The 25098-nt window shown below is 39.0% G+C and overlaps 2 protein-coding genes across 7 annotated transcripts in view; one reads left to right on the top strand and one right to left on the bottom strand.

Annotated features, from left to right (window-relative positions):
• eps15l1 (epidermal growth factor receptor pathway substrate 15-like 1) overlaps positions 1 to 9064 on the bottom strand; it is a 90144-nt gene extending 81080 nt beyond the window's left edge. For 4 of the 5 annotated variants that reach the window (XM_012956850.3, XM_012956855.3, XM_012956861.3 and 1 more), the window contains exon 1: positions 8933 to 9064. In XM_012956850.3, coding sequence (XP_012812304.1) covers positions 8933 to 8959 — 27 coding nt within the window. In that variant the 5' untranslated portion in view covers positions 8960 to 9064. 5 annotated transcript variants of the gene reach the window in all.
• Positions 9065 to 14876: 5812 nt separating this feature from the next.
• c19orf44 (chromosome 19 open reading frame 44) lies at positions 14877 to 25048 on the top strand. 2 transcript variants are annotated; one of them, XM_002942208.5, is made up of 10 exons: positions 14877 to 15028; positions 15175 to 15285; positions 17060 to 17373; positions 17562 to 17847; positions 18269 to 18626; positions 20701 to 20771; positions 22033 to 22522; positions 22623 to 22712; positions 23493 to 23659; positions 24788 to 25048. In XM_002942208.5, exons 2-10 carry the CDS (start codon positions 15181 to 15183, stop codon positions 24857 to 24859), a joined length of 1953 nt encoding a protein of 650 aa, XP_002942254.1. In that variant the 5' UTR covers positions 14877 to 15028; positions 15175 to 15180; the 3' UTR covers positions 24860 to 25048. The 2 variants fall into 2 exon arrangements, with proteins under 2 accessions (XP_002942254.1, XP_002942253.1); XM_002942207.5 differs by having other exon boundaries at positions 15104 to 15285.
• The last annotated feature ends 50 nt before the right edge of the window (positions 25049 to 25098 follow it).

Here is a 25098-nt window from a genome sequence, read left to right as displayed (position 1 = left end):
TATACATTTGAAAGTAGCCATAATGTATTATTGATCAACTTCAAATGATGCTTTCTCAAGTAAAGATACTGTAAACTGGACATGTTAAAACAGACAAATTTATAAAAAAAAAAAAAAAAAAAAAAAAGAATTTGGGGACTTTGACATTAGACATTCTTTGAAAACTAAGGGTGCTACCTAAGGTAGAAACACTAATCAACACTAAAACAGGGGATCTTGAGTGATCCCCACTTAATAGCACCAACATCTTTTCCATCTATAAGACTTTTAAAAGAAAATGTTTAATGTAATTACACTCTCTTTCATTACATGCAAATTACATGCACGCCCAGTAAAAAGAAAGAAGTACAAGAATATTGCTCTTTGGTGCTCCAGACATACTTTTGGATAGTATAGTTTTCTGCTAACAAAAGCACAGGCCCGGAGTGCTTAGTTAGGATAATGCACATGTTTCATTATTACAGAAAAAAAAGAAAATCATTAAATGTTCTTCCCCTGATTAGGGGATAACAGCTTTCTGATTTAAGGTGGCCACACACCATCGGTCTCACAAAAGATCGTCAGATCCGCCACTAACCTTCAGGGCTGAAACAGGCAGATAAGGAGGTAGAAACAATAGGATTTCTACCTCCTTCTGCCGATTCAGCGCCGAAGGCAGGTTCTGGTCAGGCGCCTTCTATGGCGCCCAATCAAAATCTTTTAACTGGCCTGATCGGCGAGTCGACCGATATCAGCAGCTTCCTGCGATATCGGTCGACTCGCCGACTTGCCATACACGCACCGAATATAGTACGAAACGAGGTTTCCTGCGATATTATCGGTGCGTGTATGGCCAGCTTAAGGGAACCCAAACCTGAATATTTACTTTTGGCAGTTGGAGTGTATACACCTTTTTACACAAGTCTAACTGGATAAGCTTATATCAGAAGTGGCAATATTTTTCATTTAAGAAATTATTTGTTATTTCTTTTTTTAATGGAATATAACATATAGGAGTCACTACTGAGCACATCATTTGATCAACAATTATTTATGTTTCTCTTTTTAATCACTATTATCTACCATAAGATATACTTTTTACAGCATTATAAAGAATCATGGTGACCCATGGACCCCCAAAGCATAGGTTAAGAGCACCTAAAATCAAGGGTCAGAATGATGCTGCTTTATATGGCAACCATCCCAGAAACTTCCGTAACTACAACTTCAAAGAACAATGCAGCTTAAAGGAATACTTAAAGGAAACATGTTTTCTTCAAGCAGAATCCTGCACTCAAATCCATTTTTCAAAAACACAAACAGATTTTTTTTATATTTAATTTTGAAATTTTACATGGGGCTAGCCATATTCTTTATTTCCCAGGCTGGCACAACCATGTGACCTGTGCTCTGATAAACTTTAGTCACACTTTACTGCTGTGCTGCAAGTTGGAGTGATATCATCCCCATTCCAGCAGCTGATCAGTAGAATAATGGGAAGGTAGCAGCTCTGAGTAGATATCAGAATAGCACTCAATAGTAAGAAATCCAAGTCCACCTTGGGACTCCTGCAGTTACATGGGAGTAGGAGAAACAATGGGTTATAGGAAAACCCATATAGGACAGTTCTAATGTGTACCGCTGGCTCTTTCTGAAAGCTCAGACTCAGGCACAATGCACTGAGATGGCTGCCTACACACCAATATTACAACTAAAAAAAAACAGTTGTTGGTTTAATAATATTTAAAATGGTAAATGAAAATTATATCATAAAAATCATGACAAAATTTTACACTGTCATCTTTATATCTGGAAAAGCATTTCACAATACCTGTATTGTATCTATTATCCAGAATGCTTGGAACCCATTATACAAAATGCTTGGGATCTGGGGTTTTCTAATTTGCATCACTATACCTTAGGTCTACTACAAAATAAATTAAACATTAAATCCATTAAATTCTGCCTCTATATACCTCTAGTACAAGGTATTGTTTTGTTATTACAGAAAAAGGGAATCATTTTTGAAAATATTAATATTCTATTTTCCCCAGGTCTATGGGGAAACAGCCTTCACGTAATTTGGAGCTTTCTGGATAACAGATCCTATACCTGTACAAAATTCTCCTAGAGATATAAAAACAAAGCACTGTGAAACAACTGTAAGGTATATCCAACATCCAGTAATTATCTCAGAACTGGCTTTAATCTTTTGCCTTTGTGCATGAGTGGGGGAAAACACTAAAAAGAAAATCAACCCCAATGCTAAATACATTGAAGAAAAAAAAACTACTAGCATGCATGCTCTAACTCAAATGATAACATGATGCCAGGAATTATAGTTTAGTAGCATAGAATGCCAAAGCCTGTTTGTCTATATGCAGGTTTCACTTCCCCGATTACTTTTGGGTGACTGATTTTGACTCAAGCCTAATAAGCAACTGGACTGGTAAGACTAGTTTGCTTGGGTGGAGAAAATCAGAGATTCCATGGCAAGCATCCAGAGTACTAAAGGGTTAATTACATTTAACTGCCTTTTGCTGTACTACAGGTACTGCACATAAACTGTGCTGCTGTCAGTTACTGAGCTTAGGGACTCATTCACAATATACTCTGTATATAGAATATAATGGCATGTGACAATACAGGGCTGATAAGCAAATAACAGAGATTATTAGTACACTGTACCTCTAAAACACTAGTGTGGTTAAATAACTGGCCCTGTAGCATCAGCTTATATGACATGAAAAGCTGTTTTTTTTCCAACAGCTGCCCACAGCACATTAAGCATGTGAGAGTTACTGCCACTTCTAACGTGATTCAAGATGGAGAGCTTCTGTTTAAAGACCTAGGTCATTGCTGCTATACAGATGTAAAACTCTAGGATGGTGCAATAAGTTCAGTATGTAAAATAATCCTTTTCTAGCCATATTCATTTTTAGAGTTACATTCTCCTTTAAAGGAGAAGAAAGGTAAAAACTAATTAAGCTTTATCAGAAAGGTCTGGTCTAGTCCTCTATCAAGAGAAACACAGGATTTTTTTGTCCCCTTTTTTGTAAACATGTTCTTCGGTATCAGACTTCCTCCTTCAGGTTTGGGGCACGAGTCTGCTCAGTTCTTTCCCCCTCCCCCCTCCCATAAGAAAGCTTAAGAACTCACCCCCCCCCCTCCCTTAGGAATGTGTGATATGCACTTCCCATGGCTATAACTGCAGCAGGAAGCTACCAAGACCAAACTAAAATGGCAGCTGCTATTGGAGGGAGCTTTTACTCAAGTATAGTAAAGCTTTTTGCTGAATACATATAGTGTTCTAAATGGCACTAATGTGGCAAATCTATTGGCAGTAAAATGCCAAAATGGCTTTCCTTCTCTTTAAAGTGCTATGTGCTAAAATACACAGTATGATGGAGGTCCCTGCCCTGTAAAGTTTACAGTCTAAGCAGGTAGATAACATACAGACACAAAGTGAAATCTTTTGGGATTTCCACCAGTGTGGATTTAGACTAGCATAGTTAATACCAAGTAACCAGCACTGTTTTATCATTACAAATAAAATGTAAATCAGTAAATCAAAATGTAAATCAAAGGAAAACATGAAATTGCTCGCTTAAATAGTGGAAAGTTGCATCCCCATATTTCAGAGCTTTCTGGCCAGTGGGTTTCTGGGTAATAGGATCCATATCGGTACATACAATTAAGATATCTGATCAACATCTATTTGATTTTCTCACTTAAATGTGTGGTTCACCTTTCAGTTAACTTTTAGTATGTTATAAAAATGTCCTATTCCTGGCAACTCTGCAATTGTTCTTCATTATTGAATTGTTATTGTTTTTTTATTATTTGCTTTCTCTTTACATCTTACGCTTACATGTTTTCAGCTTTCAAATCGGGGGTCACTGACACCAGCAGCAAAAAAACTTTTGCTCTTGAGCTTACTTCTTATTATTGTTACCTTTTTTCCTTCTTTTTATATTCATATCCTGTACTATACAACAGTCTCTCATTCAAACCCCTGCCTGGTTGCTAAGGTAAACAAGACCCTAGTAACCAGATGGTTGCTGCAATTTTAAACTGGAGAGCTGCTGAAGAGAAAACCAACTGCAAATTGTCTCAGAACATCAATGTCTATGTAATTTATTTTGAAGGTGAACAACCTCTTTTAATAGTAGAAAGTTGCATATTTGAGAGCTTTCTGGACAGTGGGTTTCTGGGTAAGTATCTGTACATACAATGAAGATCTGTTCAACGTCTATTGAAAGGAACCACATATATAAAACATAGAAGCAGTTCCTGCCAGTTCATTAGAGCACAGCTGCTTATCCATTAATTTTTATTAAGGCGTATAATTGTGCTGCTTAAGTCAATCTTGACATCTCTGTACAGGAAGGAAGGGACATCTCTCTACCTACCCAAACCCATTCCTCATCTCCCATATTTTAACAAATCACACCCATGGGATTTTACAAGGAAGTGAATCCAATAAAAAACGTGGGTACGTACAACTAAAGAGCCTAATTATGACTATATGTTATTATTACTGAGCAATGCACAAGTTACGTAATACGCAGTAAAAATAAAAATTGATTTTCTTTTAAATGCCAAATGGCCATATTAAGTACTTAGCATCTATAGCCCACAGAATGAGAGAACACCAATGCACCAAAGTAATTAAGAGAGCATCTACTCCTTTATCTAAGAGGAATTATAGTATGTTTGTGTGTGTTTGTAAATATTAAAAAAACCATTTCCTTTTTTGTTTGCTTTTTCACAACCAGCAGAAGATTATATATTTATTATATTTTTCACCTTCTGCTGAAAATATATCCAGAAAATGCTTATGGTAAATAATCAATTGGTCTGTTAAAAGATGGAATTACAGACCAGCTTTTCACTGCAAATCAGTTTATAAAAAGTAGTTGTGGGTCAACAAACTCTAGTTTTGATGAACACTGAAAAATGCATCTTGTTAATTTTTCTTCATTTGTTATTTGTTCTCCTTTTGGGTACAAAATGATAAAAATCTATTATCCTTTTTTTACATGTGGTTAAGTACACTAGACCAAAACACAGCTGCACATCTAAATGGACCTTAACAACCAGTGCAATGTACCCACACATCTAGATTTTAGCAATTAGTAGCAAAATATCACATGCAGCCCAGAGAAGTGATATTGGATTAGATGACCAACATTCCAAACTCTGTAGCACTAGCTTTAGTGGACAATTTTATGCCTCGGACTAAAATCAAGATTAAGTTAATTAATTAGATCAGACTAGGTTTTTTTTTTACTTAAGGCTAATGCCACACGAGCTGTAGGGCGGATATTTTCGGCAAGCGGAAAAGCGCTTGCTGAAAATTCCGCCCTACGCCTCCTACATTTGCCTGCACCCGAATGAATGAGATACGCTCGGGTGCAGTCTCGCGTTTTTATGCGTATATCGGCTACATGTGCCTGCACCCGAGCGTCTCTCATTAATTCGGGTGCAGGCACCTGTAGGAAGCGTAGGGCGGAATTTTCAGCAAGCGCTTTTATGCTTGCCGAAAATATCCGCCCTACGCCTCGTGTGGCATTAGCCTGAAGGAACAGTAACACCAAAAAGTAAAGATGTATCAAAGTAATTAAACTGTAATGTACTGCTGCCCTGCACCGGTAAAAGTTGCGTGTTTGCTTCAGAAAGACTACTCTAGATTATTCATTAAAATGGAGAAAAGGCACAGGATACATAGCAGATAACAGATAAACCCTATAGAATACAATGGTGTTTTATCTATTATCTGCTGCTATGTAACTGGTGTCTATTCTCCTTTTTTCCATCTTAAATAACTGTCCCCGTGGCTACACAGCAGGGTTTTTATAAAAACTATAGTAGAGTTTCTGAAGTAAACACATCCGTCGTACCAGTGCTGGGCAACAGTACATTATATTTGAATTACTTAAAAAAAACTTTAATTTTTTGGTGTTACTTTTCCTTTAAACAAATGAAAGAAAATGATCCAATAACATTTCTAAATGTGGCAAAAGTAAGTGAATCCTTAGGATTATCATATAATTTGAAGGTGTTATCAGACTCTGGTGTTTTCAGTTAATGGAATGAAAATTAGGTGTGAGTGAGAGACCCTGTTTTATTTATAGAACAGGGATCCAGCATAGCCTGATCACACACACAGCACATTGCTTGAACAAATGAGATGTCTGAGGACCTCAAAAAGAGTAGGAGATGCCCATAAAGCTGGAAAAGTTTACAAGCCTATCTCTAAAAAGTTTGGACTCCACCAATCAAGTCAGACAGATTGTGTACAAATAAAGGATTAAGACGACTGTTACAATACTTGGAAGTAGGCAACCATCAAAGATAACTCCAACTGCAAGGCATTTAATAGTCCAAAAGGGTTGCAAAGGAACCCAGGGCAACTTCTAAGCAATTGAAGGCCTGTCTCACATTGGTGAATGTTGATGTTCATGAGAGTGAAATGCAGTGAACATCCTAGTTATAATAGGGTTTAACTTCAACTAAATTTTCTTATAAGCATTTAAGCTTATTGTGTGCATAAAACATTTTGAATATTTACTGGAGGAGCCCAGTTATGGTTGTCACATGTTATATAGAAAACAGAAGAAAAACCCACTAGCAATCTTTTTCCTTCTCCTTTCGCAGTAATTCCAGGGCCTGCGTGTGTGCAGTTGAGTAAAGAAAAAGCCTTTTTTTTTTTATTTGTTAAAGTTTGGCTTTTCAATCTACTTTGCATGTGTGAAGACTGTAGGAGGAAGAGGAATGCTTGCTCACATACATCCCCAGACTGCAATTTTCTCAGGAGCACCGGCCGGGGGTTTCAGTTAAGCAATTAACTTTCCTTCTCCTTTAAAGAAGAATATACCAAATATAACCCCATATTACACACACACATATTATTACAAACCTGTCAGCAGAGATGTCCATCTAGTGACCCACTAGCTTCTGAGATCTTAAACTTACTTTGGCTGAGGATGATTTACGTTATAATTGACAAAAGCTAAACTGACAAAAGTTTAATATGCTCCTCCTTCAGCATAAAACATTTTAAACGCAGCCGCTAATGGAGTTGTTCACCTAAATGTGGCTCCCACATTTGTGATGAATTTTCCTAAATGTAATTTAGAGTATGCCCCACTCCCCCATATTACTCTATAAAATCAATGCAACACGCACTAAATGCAAATTAACATAATAAATCCAAGAATCCAATATGAACAATGGCAAATATGCGTGAAACTTGCACATGGAATCCAAAATGCACTCAGCATTTTTATGCAGTTGTGGTTTTCTGCAGTCTTAATGGACACAGAGAGCTTGAACATGCATACCACAATCCAATATTCTAAATACTCTCCATTACAGCTCTGAAGCTACCTAACTGCCTGTCTGAAAGAATTATTGATAATAATGCCTAAAAAGGCAGACTGAAGTTTTAGATGCAAGCTGCAGACATCAAGCTTGCACTACAAGTTCCAGGGGAGCAGGGGGGCTGCACCATGAACCCTGCTACTATGTATGCACTAAAAGGGAACACACTGCTATACAATAAAACAAACATTCATAATAGTTCTGTAAACACAGGTTATAAGTCAATAATTGCCAAAAACTTGAAATATTTCCAGGGTCCCTATGTTACCGATCCACACTCACCAGCACACCCTGGCCTTTCCACTCTGTTCAGCCTGGTGCACAGTATTTGGATAGACCGGTACTCTCCACCACATTCCACAATAATACTTGCACAACAAAAATCCAAAATACAGTTAGACAGAAATCTCTATCCCAAGCTAATTTCATATTTTGTTTCATATTACAATGTATTAAAGGACATGACAACTCAATACTCAAATATTTTTTGCCTAATAAAAAAATCATGATTCTGAGTAAGTTTCCAATAGGAATTTGTAAATATAATTGCTATTGAAAGCAATTTGCTTAATTCCTGGTTATGACATTTTAAACAATGTTGCAAAAGCCAGTCTCCTCCAGCAAAGACAGGTCTGTCAATCTGCTGGCTTGTATTTACATTGTTTCAAAAGCCTGAGATAATTGAAAAGGACAGACAAACCCTGCTTTTAACAGCACACACACACACACACACGTGTGTGTGTGTGTGTGTGTATATATATATATATATATATATATATATATATAGAAATAGCTTATACACTGTTACAAATTTGTAATGAATGTAGTTGCTTAGAATTATGTTTTCTTTTATTATGCAAAAAAATATTTTTTGGTTATGTCCTTTACCACACATCTCTTGAATATTAAAAGGGTGACCAAACCATGTGACTAGGCTCTTTAGATGGAACACAGAATTTGTGTTGTGGGTACAGGAAATAGAAGGATACCATTTATATGAAGCCTTTCTGTAAGGCATCAGTAGACCAAACAGAGTAAGAATCCAGAGCTACACATTATAGAGTACTAAGGTTAAAACTCAGGGAGTCTGTTGCAGGAAGCCTGAAAGGGAGGGATCTGAATAAGATCACTGGAGGATGTTGGTATGGGAGCTGCCTCTGAATGTTAGGTGTATGAGGGCACAGTATGTACTGCTAGGGTGCCAGTCCGGTAGAATGGCATAAGTTTATGCTGTCAGAAATTACAGGTATATATAAGGAAAGACAATAACCAGAGGTAAAGTACAACTGGCTACAATAGGTACGAAAGAATTGCATTCGGACAAGAAAGTGTACTGTCAGGTCAGCCGAACACCTTCATATTATTTACTGTATTTCAGATTTATTAGCTGGACCCCTCCCAGGCCCTAACCTCCTCTCACACTACAGACTGTAAGCAGTGAGCAAGGCCCCGTGCCCTGGATGACATTCTGCCGCTCTCTATCATCTCTTCCTATTTCCACTAGCTACTATTCCATGCCATCAGCAGCCTCCCAGCCCCACAATGTCACTCTGCATACGATGGTTACCTGTGTGAGAGGGATGAGCGCCGCCATCTTTCCTGCCGTCCGCGGGAGCGCGCGCAGCGTCACTCTAGCACCGATGGCGCGCACAATCGCAGCACAGGGGGCGGGGCCTGGCAGGGAACACAAGGGCGGGGAAGGGTAGATGGAGGAAAATGCGAGTTAGAGGCTTATGTAGTTTTAATTTTGTCATTAATATGCAAATGCACTGCAAATTGTGGTTACAGGCGTGCTCTGATAAGAAGTGCTGGAGTTGGTGCAGTGCCGAAGTATTCCTTACTGGGCCACTGAGCGACCCATTCTCAGCAGGCTGCCTTACTATTAAGACTAGGACATTTTTGGAAACGTACTGAAACTGCATCTCTACTGGGTCCCCTAAAACTTTTCCACCCTCCCAGAGTTTACTTACTTTAGTTATAACCTTGATCAAAAGCTCGAACAATAGTACTAAATTTGCTCCTTGCAGTGTGACCAACACTTATATGGAAAGCAGGGAGGTGGGTTTTAACTGCCAGTTATTTAGATTTTTGTTCAGCAGGTCCTCAGTTTGGAATTTTTAGCAGCAATCTGGTTGCTAGGGTCTTTCTTACCTTAGCAACCATACAGAGGTTTACATTTGAGACTGGAATACAAATAAGAAAGGGACTCAATGGAAAGATAAAGAATAAAAAGTAACAATAACAATAAAATTGTAGCCTCACAGAGCAATTTATTTTTTTGCTTTAGGGGGTCAGTGACCCCTGTTTGAAAGCTGGAAACACGTAGAAGAGAAAAATCTATATAAAAAAAAAATTTAGACCAGTTGCAAAGTTGCTAGGAATAGGACATTCTATAAATACTAAAAGATAACTTAAGGGCTGAGAGAGATGGGGAGATTAGTCCCCGCGCAACAAATCTACCTTGTTGCGGGCGACTAATCTCCGCGAAATGCCATCCCACCGGCATGTAAATTGCCGGTGGGATGGCATTCGCGGTGCCAAAATCGGTGAAGTTTCCTCTCAACAATTTTGCCAAATCGCCACGTATGCCATCCCACCGGTGATTTACATTCTCGCCGGTGGGATGGCATTCCGGGGAGATTAGTCGCCCTGTCTGTCACAGCCCTAAAAGTTAACCACCCCTTTAAGAGTAATTTTTACTGACCAGGCCAGTAAAATACTGGCTAGCCCCAAACATGTGAGGTGATAAGTAGAAAGAGAAAGTTACTGTAATGTGTATACACTAAACACCACATCGCTGATAACATTAATTGTTTAGTAACAATTCTTAATATGCTATTTATTTAGCAGAGATGTTCTTAGGTGACTCTGTAAGTAGATACTCTACAATCTATACTACATAAAAGCATTGTTGCTCATTTATAAGTACATTTTTGCAATCTTTTGCATTGTATGGCAACTGTATGTATAAATATTTTTATTAATATAACACTATTCAAGCACACAGCGCTGTATAGAATCATATGCTGCACTTACAATATACCCCATACTTAGTAATTTTTTTAACAATGTAACTGCCTTTCAACAACTACAGGTTGTGGGTTGAAGACATAAGCTGACATGATTTCAAATAAAACATTAAGGTTCCAGATCACGGAAAACATTAGGCACTCTTTCAAAAGATCTAGCGTCAGTCTGAAGTCCACTCAAACCCAAATACCTTTACTTGTTTATTCAAGATATAATATTCAAGGTCACCCAGTTTTTACTTTACAAGTATGCTATGATTTTGATTTTGATCAAATATAAACCTTCACTGATTACTTGATTAATGACCTAGAGAATCAAGAAACAATAACTTTTACTCAATATAATTATTCATAGTTTATATTAAACCCTCTGGAAAAGTGGCTAAAAGGGTAGAGGAAGTGAAAGTGTGTTTTTAATTTACCACTCTTGTATATGGAACCTAACTGCAGATATGCTGATAGAAACAGTGTGGCAAGTAGAGAACATGTTTATAAAATCTGATGGTACACTGAAGGTGTACTATATTTGCTTCAACAAAAGGAGCGGTCCCATTCTCCCACCAATGGAGAGTGCAGCATTAGAATTTACTACATTGAAAGTGTAACATCCTCAGACCACACTTCTTACTCTGGAGGCACAATATTATTAGAAAATTCTTCAGATGTGTGTAGTGGTTCTTATATTTTAGCAATAATATACAGACTAACAGTTAAAGAAAGGCTCAAATCTTCTCAGCTGAAATAACAGACATTTACAGGCTTAATGATGGATGTTTTCCTGTTCTTTCCCTATACTTCCGCTTTGTAAGTGACAGCTTTTTTTTAGGTGTCATCATTTTGCTGACTTGATCGAATTTACCTCACCACCACTGACCTTTGTTTCTCTGTTTTCCTGTGTCAATGACTGTATAATTTCCGTCTGAATATTCAGTTTGTTAGAATCACAAACCCTGTGTATTTTCATATAACTTATTTTATTATGTATATTATTTATGTATCTTTGTTCCAAAAGGGTAATGTTTGAAGCTTTGTACAGGACACCACACAACTGGTTCTAAATTGTTTGTTTGGCTCTCCATGGGTGGCCCAAAGCAGATGCTGGGTTTTTAAACCTAAAGTACAGTGTAAAATTTAGGGGAATGCATATTTACTTTCCAAGATGCCTACAGGACACCACACAACTTGTTCCTAAATTGTTTGGCTCCCCATGGGGGTCCCAAAGCAGATGTTGGGAGTTTAAACCTAAAGTCAAGTGTAAGATTTAGGGGAATGCATTTACTTTGCCCAGCCTGAAGGTTATATAGCATCAAATGTATTTAACAATAAGCTAAAGAGGTCCGGACAAATGTCTGAATACATACTGTAGTATCTTGAAGACAAATATTCAGATGACCACTGCTCTAGAGACTATGATAACACTTACACGCAGTGTCTCTGCTGCAATCATGCCTATGGACATAGTAGCTTACTACTGGGGGTGTAGAGGGCACCCCTTTGGGGCCTGTCGGAGACATAGTGACACGAAGAAGAGAGCAGAATGGCATGTTTGGAGGGCCAATGGGCAAATCCTGCACCTGTGTCTGGTGGTGCTAGTTACACCACTGAATGGACATCTGTAATCATCCTATGTATTTGGTTGCCCCAAACAATTTCATGGGATATATACTGTTTTTTTAAGGCAAACACAGGCTTTGAAAATATGAGTTTTTTTAAGACATAGGTTTAAAAATTTAAAAAAATGAAAAGATATATTTATTTTAAGAAACACTATTTTTTCAATGCACCAAACTACAGTTGATATGAAAGGACAAGGAAGGACACGTTGAAAGGACAAGGAAAACCCACTTACTTTAATAACTTCAGCAGTGCTCTGTAATCCCCTCCACAGAAGTTATTTTCAAGCAGCATTATCAATGCTGAGAAAAAAAACACTGACTTGTCTATTCGGAACAGGGCCGCCATCAGAAACTCTGGTACCCCAGACAGGTTATTTATATTATATGGGGCCCCCCATTAACACAAGCACGCAGTACCCAAAATTTGCCCATGCCCCTTGTGTGTGCAATATAAGCAGCTGATGTTACTCTGCAATAAGCAGTTCATATAAAGAGTTCAATTGATTAATGTGCTAGTAAGTTATTCAGTTTATTGGGGGCCAGTGGAGTTTGCCCTAAATTTAACCCCTTCCCACCTACCTGCCTCTGCTCTGTGCTGTCATTGCTTGAAATGGAAGTAACCTAAGTTTGCATGTTTTTGCATGTTACATAAGTTGGAAAGTTAAGGGGTCAAATAATATTGTTGTGGGGCCCAATAACTAGCCAGTAGCAGCTCATAAAAATAGTAAAAATAGTTAATGTGCTAATAAGTCAGTATGGGGTCAGCGGCGTTTATATGTAAGCTATGTGAGTTTCTTAGAAAGTAGTGTAAGTTTTAGCACAAGTTACATAAATTGCATAAGTGTAGGGGCCCAATGATGTTGCTGTGGGGCCTAATAACCAGTCATTTCACTGCTGCAAAGTGTATGTAGGACATCAACTAGGATTTGTTCATGGTAAAAACCCCATAAAAGGCATAAGGGCTGCAATAGCATCAAAAATAATATCAAACAATCATACCAATAATATGTTACTAAGTCTGGATGCAGAGAAGGCATTCGATTCCTTTGGTCCCATCTTTCCAAAATATTTGAATTTGAATTTATTTGGATATATTTTTATTAGGGCAATATACATAAACCCTTAAAATATACTAATCATCAATAACAACAATTTAGATCCCATTACAATGTGTAGGGGCACATGTCAGGGATGAATGACCATATAAAGGCAAAAGGCTGCAGGCTGTGTTTACAGGGAACTCTGAATGTCACTCACATATTGTAAGGGATAATGTACCCCCTGCTTTAAATTATAAGGATATTAGATGTCACTGAGGAGGTCCTGTGACCATATAAAGGCACAAGACTGCAGGCTGAGTTATACAGGGAACTCTGAGTACCACTCATGTATTATAAGGGATAATATACCCCCTACTGTAAATTATAAGGATATTATAAGTCACTGAGAGGTTCTGTGACCATATAAAGACACAAGGCACAAGGCTGAGTTATACAGGGAACTCTGAATATCACGTATTATAAGGGATAATGTTCCCCCTACTGTAAATGATAAGGATATTATAAGTCATTCATGAATTCTTTGACCATATAAAGGCACAAGGCTGCGGGCTGAGTTATACAGGGAACTCCGAATATCACTCATGTATAATAAGGGATACTGTACCCCCTACAGTAAATTATAAGGATATTAGAATCACTGAGGGGTTCTGTGACCATATAAAGGCACAAGGCTGAAAGGCCTTATACAGGGAACTCCGAATATCACTCATGTTTCATATAATACATACTGACTGTCTGAGTGACTTGGTATAAATATAGCAAACAGCGCAATTTCCTTTTTACAAATATTGTGCATAGTTACCCTTTCAACATGGATCCTATGCACATACCCATTGTGTACTCATCTTTATAACAGAGCAATCTGTCACAGTGACACAGATGCTATCTGATACGTCCAATTGTAAGCACCAGTCCTGCCCTGCTTTATGGCTGAGATTCTAGCTATCTTTATAACAGAGCATTCTGTCACAGGCGTGCAGGTGGAACACAACATGATGTGCCCCACCTGCATTTGGTAATTACATGTGCCTGTGTAAGTACAGGTACATTAGAGAGAATAGGATGCATTTCTTCCTACATTTTCCTGCGGTGGAACGCTGGAGAACGCAATGCAGTGGAACGCAGGAAGAAACACTCATCAGTATGAGCAGTTATACAGATAGCTACAGATACAGGCATTCTGTCACAGTGGCACAAATACTATGTTTGTTACTTAGTTTATTTAGGCAACACTGAGATAAAATTTGTAAAATTAAGTTTAACGTAAAGATTTCAGTTATTTTAAAATTATTAACAATAATAAAAAATGGACACAACTTTTAACTTTTTTTATTTTTTAGAAAAAACATACAAAACATACATTCATTTTCAAAACAAAAGATTAATGATAACTGATTTTATGATTTCAGTACAATGCAAAAAAATCATAAATAATACATATAAGTTAATAGAATGAATCTTATATATCATAGATGCTAAAAACATAAAGCTGTTAAATAAATCAGTATTGGCAGTATATATAAGCAATTAATCATTTTAATTAGTATTAGGAATATATTTAAATATGCAATTAATAATGAACATGCTAAACCTGACAAGCAATAGGCTGGTCTAAGTTTTGGCGCCTTATTTACACCCTTTTATAGAGTACAGTGCGGGTGGGAGAGTTAAATAGACCTCTTAAATAATAACACTTTGATAATGTATAGTGAATAGTTTAAACTACAAGTCCCATAATTCATTGCGAATGAGACGAAGGTTGAGGGATGTCGCATATTTATGACATCAGGCTCCTCCAGAGAAATGCGGCTAGAAAGACTGTATGGGAGGGCTTGTGGGGAGGGAGGCGCATACCTGCTGTTGCTCTTATGTTAATGCTTAATAGGTCTCGTTGGCAACAGTGATCATCTTGCTTGTAGGGGACTAAAGACAGCGTGGGTGAGGATAAAGGAGTAAGGTAAGGCTATCATTTACTAATATGTTTAGCTTAGGAAAAGTGCTTTGTTCTTATTTACTCTATACTTTGTTACAGAGAAATCCAAAGATAGAGAACATTATTACTGGTGGCAGTTCTCCTTTAAGTAACTGTGGCTCTTTTTTAAGTCATACATGACCATAGCAGGAATGAGGAGTTCTGCGTTAGCCAGAGCTCAGGCTCAGCTATCTGGAAAGAGAGTTCCTGTGAAACCGAAGGATTCTACAGATGAACTTAAGGTATAGCTCTTACATGTACCCCTGTCACTGCTAGGAGACCTACAGACTACTTTCTTAATACAGCAGCTGTTGGATCTATTCAGAATGCTTGAGACCTGGGGGTTTTCTGGGTAAGGGGTGTTTCTGTAATTTGGATTTCCATACCTGCAAAGTCAGCAAATATCATTAAAACATGAAATAAACCCAGTGCAGGGTGTGTGATTTAACCTGGGCCTGAACCCCCTCAAGGCCTGCTGGACTCTCGTACCGATGAGAATTGGCTGTAAAAACTCTGTCCGTAGAGTCGGCCCGATTGCATGGCCTGCATCTGGGCCCTGTCGCTTACAGTTTCTTTATTGAATCCTTTAAGGTTTATTTAATGTTTAAAATACTTTAGGAGACTTAAGATATAAAGATCTAAATTATAGAAAGATCTTGTATGTGGAAAAGCCCTAGTCCCAAACATTCTGGATAATAGATCTTATCCTCTTACTTGGCTAACAATACAGATAAGATCCCATTAATCTATACTGGCATATGAACAGACTTTCTTTCTTGGATTTTTGTATTAATTTAGGACACAAATATTCTAAAGTTGCAAAAAAAATCTGCATCAGACTATTTAGACTGTTTAGTCAACCCTACCCAAGATTATTCTGTAAATATTACTTGGGCATTAGTTACAGTATGGTAGTGGCACATTACCTTCTATATACTTTGCATTGCATAACCGACAGACCAGATTTAACAACTTCCTTCACCTACAGGTTGCCTAAGCAAACATTTTACGTCATTTATAAAGCTTAACTAAAGCCTCCTATCACTATTCTCCATATTTTTTTCTCATCTAGTGGGACATTACAGCATCTTCTTTACTATACTTGTTTGTAGTTATGATATTCATAATCAGGGTCGGACTGGGGGGTGCAGGGCCCACCGGGGCTCCCGCCCCAGAGGCCTTGCAGGTGCCCCAGCCAGCCGTGTCTCCTACCCCCCCCAGGGGCCCCTCTAACCCCCCCGCAGGGCCCCCACCCGACGTCCTCCCCGAGTGCGTATAAATTGAACGCGTCAGGGGAGGAACAGTCAGTAGGGGGAGCGCCGGCAAAGGTCGGACTTGGGCACCATCCCTTGTAAAAGCTACCTAAGCAATGCGCCGGAAGCTCTGCACCTTCAATCTTCTGTCCTTTGGCATTCTGCACATGCGCAGTAGAGTAGATCTGCCAGGTCTACTCTACTGCGCGTGCGTGAACACAGATTTTTACAAGGGACACCTGGGAAGCCAATTGGAAAGTTAAGTAAAATCCCGGAGCACCGCTTAGTGGGGTTTTTCCACAGGCTGGTGCAATTTATTCCTAACAGGAGTACCAGCCTAAGAAAAAACAACTTAGAGATCTGTGCCCTAATCATGGTGCAAAATAAGTTCCTACCTAGCAGGGTTAATATTTTATAGATCAGCACTGCTTAGTTTCTTCCATATAGCAATGATTATTGGATAAAGATTGATGTTTGTATTTTAAAAATGTCAGAAGGCAGTGAGTTTGGTATTGTGTATCAGGATTTTAATATGTCTTCTACAAAGAGCTTAATGCTACTGCAGAAAAGGGGGCCATGTAGTTGGTATTTTACACAGAACTATTTACACAATTTTACTTGCAGCCAGTGGAAACTGTACCCCTGACTGCTTGCTGGGTAGGACTGGCCTATAGGATAACTGCACCTAAAATGACAAAAATAAATTGTGAACTCTTTCTATACTCTTTAACATCCAATTGATGCCTAACTCTTTCTTTCTTAGGAGTATATGAATGCTCTGAATAAGAAGGCAAATGTTTTAAAACTCTCGCAACCATCAATTGCAGATCTTAATGAATCTGTTCTGGAAACAGAGCAGGATAAAGGCACTGAGAGCCCTCATCAGGCTTCTGGCACACAGAGCAGATTTTTGAAGAAGAAGCCACCCAATGAAAACAAACCTAAAGTAACAAAGAGCACTGAAATTGCAACAAAGGGAACTGCTCTGGTTACCCATTTAGCTCCTGTTAAGTCTAAAGCACCAACAAGTGCAGCACTCAGGAGACTGGCAGAATTTGAGGAAAGGCACAAACTGAGGTACTGGCCAAAGATTATTATTTTAAAGATGTGGGGTGGCTCTGTGGAATGCATGAGTTTTCAATAAAATATTTTCCATGTAAATGTACAGTTACCCAATATGCTATGTATTTGGGGGCAAACCAGTAAAAAAAACTTTCCCACAAGGGTTACTTGTACCTGCTTCTTCCCCTTTTGTACCTACACAGAAAACAGGAGTTAGACAATTCTGAGAATGATTCAGACCTTAGGATTTCCGATGAAAGGCCCTTTTCAGCCAGGTCCAGCAGTGAACTCAGTGCCAGAGGGTTTAGGTTCCTGAAGAAAAAATCTGATACAACAGACCCAGAACCTAAAAAGAGGGAACCTCCTAACTGGAGCAGACCAGGAGATGGCAGAAGGGTGGCCCTGGAGAGTGAGGAAGAAGAAATTCATCAGCTCGTTGGGAGTTCTGTGGAGATGTCAGAAAGTACTGAAAGATTATGGAAAGTCCCGGTGAGCGATTTATTGAAGATATTTGTGTTTTCCACTGCTAGACACAGGAGATAGATATATATTTTTTTATAGAGGGAACTAAATAGTAGTAGCCCATAACTTATGGCCAAATACAGAATACTCCAGAATTGGTTTCTTTTTCTGTCACATCTTTTCTGAACTTGTACTAGTAAAGTATATTTAAATTTCTGTTAACATCAGAAAAATGCATCATCTGATTGCATTTGTCCAGTGTTTTAAAGCTACATGACTAGGACACAGACAAGTTGAACTAAGCTAAATGAATGTGGTAGGGAGGAATGCATCAGCAGGCTGGATTTTCTTGGTAGACAGGCCGAAGCAGGAAGTCTGATATGTCTTATGAATCTCTGTTTGTGCTCTAATAAATTGGCTTTTTAAAAACAATTTTATGTAAAAAAAGAAACCACCAAGAACACCATCTCCACCCAGCAAAGGAACGCCACGCAGAAACCTGCATCGCAGCCCCTCCGCTTTGGGATTTACCTCTCCACGTCAGACCCCTTCTCGATACTTTTCCAGGACCCCTTCTCCACCAAGCCACAGAGCACGTATGCCTCTACACAGTGCACGATCCCTTTCTCGCCTTGGTTCCAGATCTCCATCTCCATCAATAAGGAGCTCTGTCACCAATCACTCCTTTTCCCCACGGGCCAGGCTGAGCAGGCGAAGCCGAACTCCTATGTCCCAGAGGAGTGATCTCAGATCCCTTGATGAGCTGTTCTCCAGAACAGAGGATGTGAGCAGTGCCAGCTCAATTGGTTTGTACTTTTTTATGCTTTATTTTTTCAGCTTTTTTTCAATATAAACACATTGCCCCTCATTAATGAAATCCACCACGTGAAAGTTCCAGATCAAAAAGGGAAACAAACTTGCTTCACTTAGAGGCAGACAGTGGCATAAGTACTCTGCACCGATTCCCCTGCAAAAAAAATCTTCACAGGGCCCAGTGCAGATCAGGAGACTTACTAGGCCGCCAGCCCCTTCCTCTGCTCTGACTCCTTCTGCCTTTAAATCCCCGCTGCCAGAGCTGGTGTGAAGAGGAGATTTAAGTGCAAAATGGAGGAAGCTGACTCCGGGGTCCAGGCCCCCATGTTCCCTGGGTGCCCCTGTGGGGTCTGCTTCCTCTTTTGTTATGCCAGTGGGGGCAGATTTATCTGAATGTGAGATTAGAGCTCACCCCAGAAAGATTCACCCACTTTCTGTTTATTCCTATGGGATTTTGAAGCATATTTATCTATGGATAAATACTGTTCTAAAAATCCAATTGAAATGAATAGAAAGTGGGTGAATCTTTCTGGGGTGAGCTCTAATCTCACATTTAGATAAATCTGCCCCTTAATGTTGCATTATAGAGCACATGGGTCCAGGGATGTCAATGCCATCTTTTTTCTCTTGCTTCAACAATACCTCACCCAGACTATATATAATATTATAGTATATCCATAAACTGCCTTCAAAAATCCTACCAGAAAAACACAGGTAAACAAAATATTTGAAGGAAATGGTTGCTAATAATAAGTGTAGACAAAGTAAATATCAAAATGAGATTTTCATTTCCTGGTATTACTGACCAGTGACTGATCTTGTGGTATTTGGTTGATCCTGCACAGTGTGTGTTAGGTCGATAATGGGCCAAATGAATGGGTACCATGACTGGCCATACATGGTCTTTCCATTGTTCATTTGGGCCTACAGCTTGATCTATTGGAACTGCAGAAAGTGAAGAAGAGCTGTGGGCTTCCCTTTATCATCTGCCAGTGCACCATGCATTCACAAACATGGTGGATTGGCCTATAAAATTTTCAAACAGTTCTTGTGTGACCAAACAGGATCACAGGTTAGTTTCTCAAAACAACCCCTAAACCTGGCCTATATTTCTCGTTTTTTTTGGTAGCATGGTGAAACCTGCCTGACTAAATCTGGGCATTTATGGCCAGTTTAAGCATGTATATTTTGACATGATATTGGCCACACCTTTTTTTTTTTTTTTTTTTTTCTGGTTTTATAGATTGCCCAAAATGGAATGTTCCAAGTATAGCCTAGAGACTGAAGCAAAACCTTATTAGAACTAAAACGTAACAAAGAAGTAGGTTAGAAATGTTTTACATTATGTTTTGGGCTTCTGTACCAGCCCAAGGCAACCACAACCCTTTAGCAGGGAAGATCTGTGCCTCCAAAGATCCCCCAATAACTCCTTCTTTTCTGCTGCTTCACTGCACATGTTCTGTGCTGCTGTCACTTACCTGAGCTTAGGGACCAACTCACTTTATAATATGTATATAGAATTAGTAAGAAATTCCGATTTTTATTACATGATGGCTCAGAAATCAGTGCAATTTAATAATTAGCCCAGCAGAATTAGCTTAAATGACAGATGAACCTTATTTTTTGCCTGATTTTGTTAGCTTTCCAGCAGCTACCCAGACCACACTGAGCATGTGCAGTATCACTGACACTCCTAAAAAACACAAAAACGTGAGTTCTTGTGACAATTTTGAAGGCCTGAATCATTACTGTTGTAGAGATTCTGCTAGTCTAGTATACAGAATACGGCATTTCTACCTATATTTCTTTCTAGGGTTTAGTTCTTTAAGCCTTTATTTGGCAATCACTGTGCAATGTTTTGTGTTTGACACCCTTTTTTCCATTTTTTTTACTACATTAAAAAGTCAGAATTGGCACTTTCCTTTCCCTCTGGCCCCTAATAATGTAACCTTAGTGGAGTTTATTAGTTGGGACATGTAAAGTGTTTCCGGCTTAGTGTCATCTACTATCCAGGTGTCTGTATGCATGATTTTTATAAATTATGTTATTGCATGACTTTTTTCCTAGATTTTAAATTAAATATTCTAAGCCTTGACGACTTGGCTCCTGCTTTAGACACCCAAAAAGTAGAAGAAGAGGTAAGTTTTTTGTTTTTTTTTTATAATGTGCTGTTAAATATGTTAACTTTTTACATTTTGTCTTTATTTTTTTTTTATTTTTATAGCTGTTGAATTATTAGTGTTCCATGTGCACATGCGCATTTCCTAATTTTCAGTTCTTATGCGTGCGTGTTTTGAGGGAGCCAGGACTCTTGCTAATTATTCAAGCATAGCTGTCTGTAGTGGGTGTGGGCTTCCAGTGTGGGGGGCACATCATTAGATGCTGGAATATTTTTCAGGAAATACTGTTGTTTTCCCTGTCTGGAGTGAGAGCTCTGTTAGCCTGCACCTCCAGTGGGGGAAACAATATTTTGGTGATTGGTGCCCTTTTAAGAAGTTTTATTCTGAACAAAACTAATAAAGAAATGAAGAAGGAAACAATAAATTGTACAGGGTAAAGGTCTAACATTGTGTGATCTTATCAAGCAGTTTCTTAGTGTAAATACATAAATAAAAAAAAATTCTAATGATTTACAGAAGGGCTGCTATAATATGCCATAGACAGCCACTAGTTTTGGGGAGGGGCCTCTGTACTTTATGACTCAAGTGAGACAGTGACCTCAAGCCTTAAAGGAGAAGGAAAGGCTAAAAAAAAAAGAGTTAATCTCAAGCTGCAGGCATACCTTCAGTTGTCTCAATAGTGCCCCTAAGTCTCCCCATATTTCTCCCATTCAGATGATCAGAAGCCAAACAGGAAGAAAAAACGCTGAGCTGTGTAAAGAAAGTTCCCATAATGCCTCACTCCTGTACCAAAAGCAAGACCCGTGTACATGCTCAGTTAGTAAGACTATGAGGAAGCTTCCTGCTGATTGGCTCAGATCCACATTCCTAAGGGCGGGGGAGTGAGTTCTTAGCATTCTTGAGGGAGGGGGGAGCAGGAGAGAGTTGCTTGTCTCTGGCAGAGGAAAACTGACACAACAAATCTTTTGACAGAGAAGTCAGTGCAGTGTTTCTGTGAGTGCTTATGGCTGTATTTACATAGACCTTTCTGATAAAGCTTACTTGGTTTTTACCTTTCTTTCTCCTTTAAGGTTTTCATGTTGTATGTTTTGGTTGATATGTATTTGCTTTTACACCAAGCAACTTAACAAACTTTTGGCAAAGATGTTTGGAAGGAACAACACTGATAAGTCTGGTTTCTTTCTAGAGATAGTGTGCAAAAATGATGGAGGAAATATTGCTATAGTAAATGAATCTATTTCTGGTGTACTCATCAAATGAATGTATTTGCTTCTCTTAGGAAAGGGGTAATAATAATTATCCAACTGACCGTAATCTGCATACTGCTGCTATTGAGAAGGGACCTGTGCAGTCAAAGAAGGTGCAACCTTTAGTTCAGCCAAAGTCTAGCCATGAGAAGTCTGCCGCTGCTGAAGTAGAGACTGCAAATGAGGATTCAGAAATCTCTGAATATCTGCTAAGTGATCTGTCTGTTTCCCATGAGCGCCATTCAAAGCCAGAACATAAATACACAGTTCAGTCTGATTACACTGATGATTTTGAAGAGTCCATGCACACTGAAACCTCTAAAAGTATTCACTCAGAGTCAGACTCAAGTGCTTCCCTCACATCCTCCTCCAGAAGAGGGGGGAGCTCTCCGCATGGATCCTACACCAACCGCAGCAAACATCATCAAACCAAAAGAAGGGCTGACAAAGTACAGAAAATAACCATAAAAGAGACATGGGTGCAGACTAGTGAACCTGAACTTGGTTATTATTGGCCACTTGGTAAGAGGTTTAACTATATTAACTAATGGCAGACATTACAGGCATTTGAAATAAACATTTCTATTGAACTATTTCTATTTTGTCTCATTTTTATATACAGGAACCAGTGACCTCAGGCTCTCATCAGCACCAGTTTTTCTAGAACCGGCCTCAATAGCTAGGCATGCAGTCAGCCCTGAGGTAATTGAATGTAAGTAAGAAATGAACTGGACAAAATATGGACTACTCGTTTCACTATTGGGATGAATCTGTTTGCATTATCTATGAGGAGCTCCATGACTATATAAAGACTCCAGGCTAAATGCTTTTATACGGGACATGGAACTCCAAAGTGCTATGTGATGCATTACATCACTAAGCACTGATTTATAACTGATGACATCACTGAGTGCTGTTTATAATATATCAGTATAAGATTTGAGATCTCTTACCAGAAAGCTGTGAATTACAGGAAGGCCATCCCCCATAGACTACATTTTAATCAAATAATGCAAATTTTTAAAAAATGATTTCCTCTATCGCTGTAAAAATAAAACAGTACCTTTTACTGGATCCCAACTAAGATATAACTAATCCTTATTGGAGCCAAAACAATCCTTTTGGGTTTCTGTAAATGTTTTTTTAGTAGACAAGATATGGTTGTCAAAATTATTGAAACTTCCAGCTCCTAAATGTTCAGTATAATTGATCCCACACCTAATAAATATAACGCACCTAGGAGAACTCTTGCTGCTATAAACTCACCCATTAGGTAACTGCTTGGTTTGTTACAGAAAACCCCAATGCATAACACATTTCAGTTCAAGCTATTTTGCTTATATCGAACACACGTATATATTCAACTATATTCCTCAGATATATGTAGGGCAAGTAGGGATAGCGTCATCAGTACAACATTGAAACTGAACACATTTATGTGGGATAATTGGTCATGTTGTAATATTTTTTGTTGTCCTTCTGCCTTCCCTAGCTTTGACCACATATAGCCCAATGGCATTGGCTCTGAATGACATGTTAAAGCAACAGCTTCTCCTAACCCAGACATTTGTGGATATGGCCCGCCAACTGCACCTCTCCACAGTGAGGTCCCTTGAAGCTGAGGTATACCACTACACTACATTGGAGGATACTAAGAAGGTAATTGAATGGCAAGTTGAGTTTTACATCTGTAAGAGTATGCCTTTTACTACCTGCAGCTATAACATTGTTTTGTTAGGCATGGCACATAAAAGGTCAGTTTATAGCCTTCAGCCTCCACAGTGGCAGATATTCCTAGGAAGACCAGATCCTAATTTCCACTGTGGTTTTGCAGGACAAGTTACTTCCAACATATGGCCAAACTTTTTGGCTCAGGGGCCAGATTGACTTACAGACGGGCCAGGCCGGCATTACGCCCAGGGCTGCCATGAGAAGTCACGGGGCCTCTCAGCTCCCCTCCCCCCAGTGACCTGCATCCTTCTATATGGTTTCGCCCCCCCTGATTGGGGAGCAACCAATCGAGGCCCGTAATTCTTTTTCGGGGGCCGGATTAAAAAGGCCAACGGGCCGTAGTTTGCCCATCCCTAATTTAAGGACAAACAAACAGGCCCAGACTCGCAATCTGTGGCTTCTGGCAAATGCCAGAGGGGCTGCTGTAGGATGTCATACACAGGCACTAGTTAATGGGCTGTTTGGGCCTCTGTGTACTTGAATGGCAGGGCCTATTTTGATACCCAGTCCAGACTTGCAAATCAACCTTCTTTGTTGATGCTCGCAAGCATGAATCCATGTTTATAACACAACAATCCTATTAGGTTTTCAATTCTTAAATAGTTCTTGCTGCATGAAGGCATGGTGCTCCATATTACAGAAAAACTTAGGTCAAAAGCACTTAAAATGTTCTCTGCATACTAGCTTAAGCCGGCCATACATGCTCCAATATTATCGTACGATATTCGATGCTAGTATGGTCGCTCGAAGAGGCGACCGATATCTGTCGACTCGATGATGGGCCGGGTTAAGATTTTGATCGGGCGCCATTAAAGGCACCCAGGCAAAATCTACATTCAGGGCTGAATCGGCGGAAGGAGGGAGAATTTCTATTTTTTTCTACCTCCATATCGGACGATTCAGCCCTGAACGTCAGTGGAGGGTGGGAACGATCTTTTGTGCGACTAAAGATCCGAATTGCTACATGTATGGTCACCTTTATAATATTATAGTTTGTGCGCATGGTACAGGCTAGTAATAAAAATTACTTAATAAATTCCTGACATTTATTTGCAGTATATCAGGCATCAGAAGTCTCTTAAGATGAAGCAAGATATAGACATAAGCACAGATCAGGCCCTTGCTTGAGACGGCACAACCTGAGAATGACTGACGTGGGAATGTTAAGCTTTACAAATACTGCACAGAAGATTATTTTGGAAGGACTTGCAGTGATTATAATTGTAATATATATATTTGTGCTATTTTTAAGAGCACTTGTTTGCATTTTTATACTATTCATTGTATTTATAAAATAAACACTTGGCTCTTTATTTATTTTACCCTTTCCTTGTGAAGCATGTAGAACCTACATACTGGCAACAAAA

This window comes from Xenopus tropicalis, chromosome 1 (genome assembly GCF_000004195.4).
Source record: "Xenopus tropicalis strain Nigerian chromosome 1, UCB_Xtro_10.0, whole genome shotgun sequence".
Classification (NCBI taxonomy): Eukaryota; Metazoa; Chordata; class Amphibia; order Anura; family Pipidae; genus Xenopus; species Xenopus tropicalis.
This window is presented reverse-complemented; position numbering and strand designations above follow the sequence as displayed.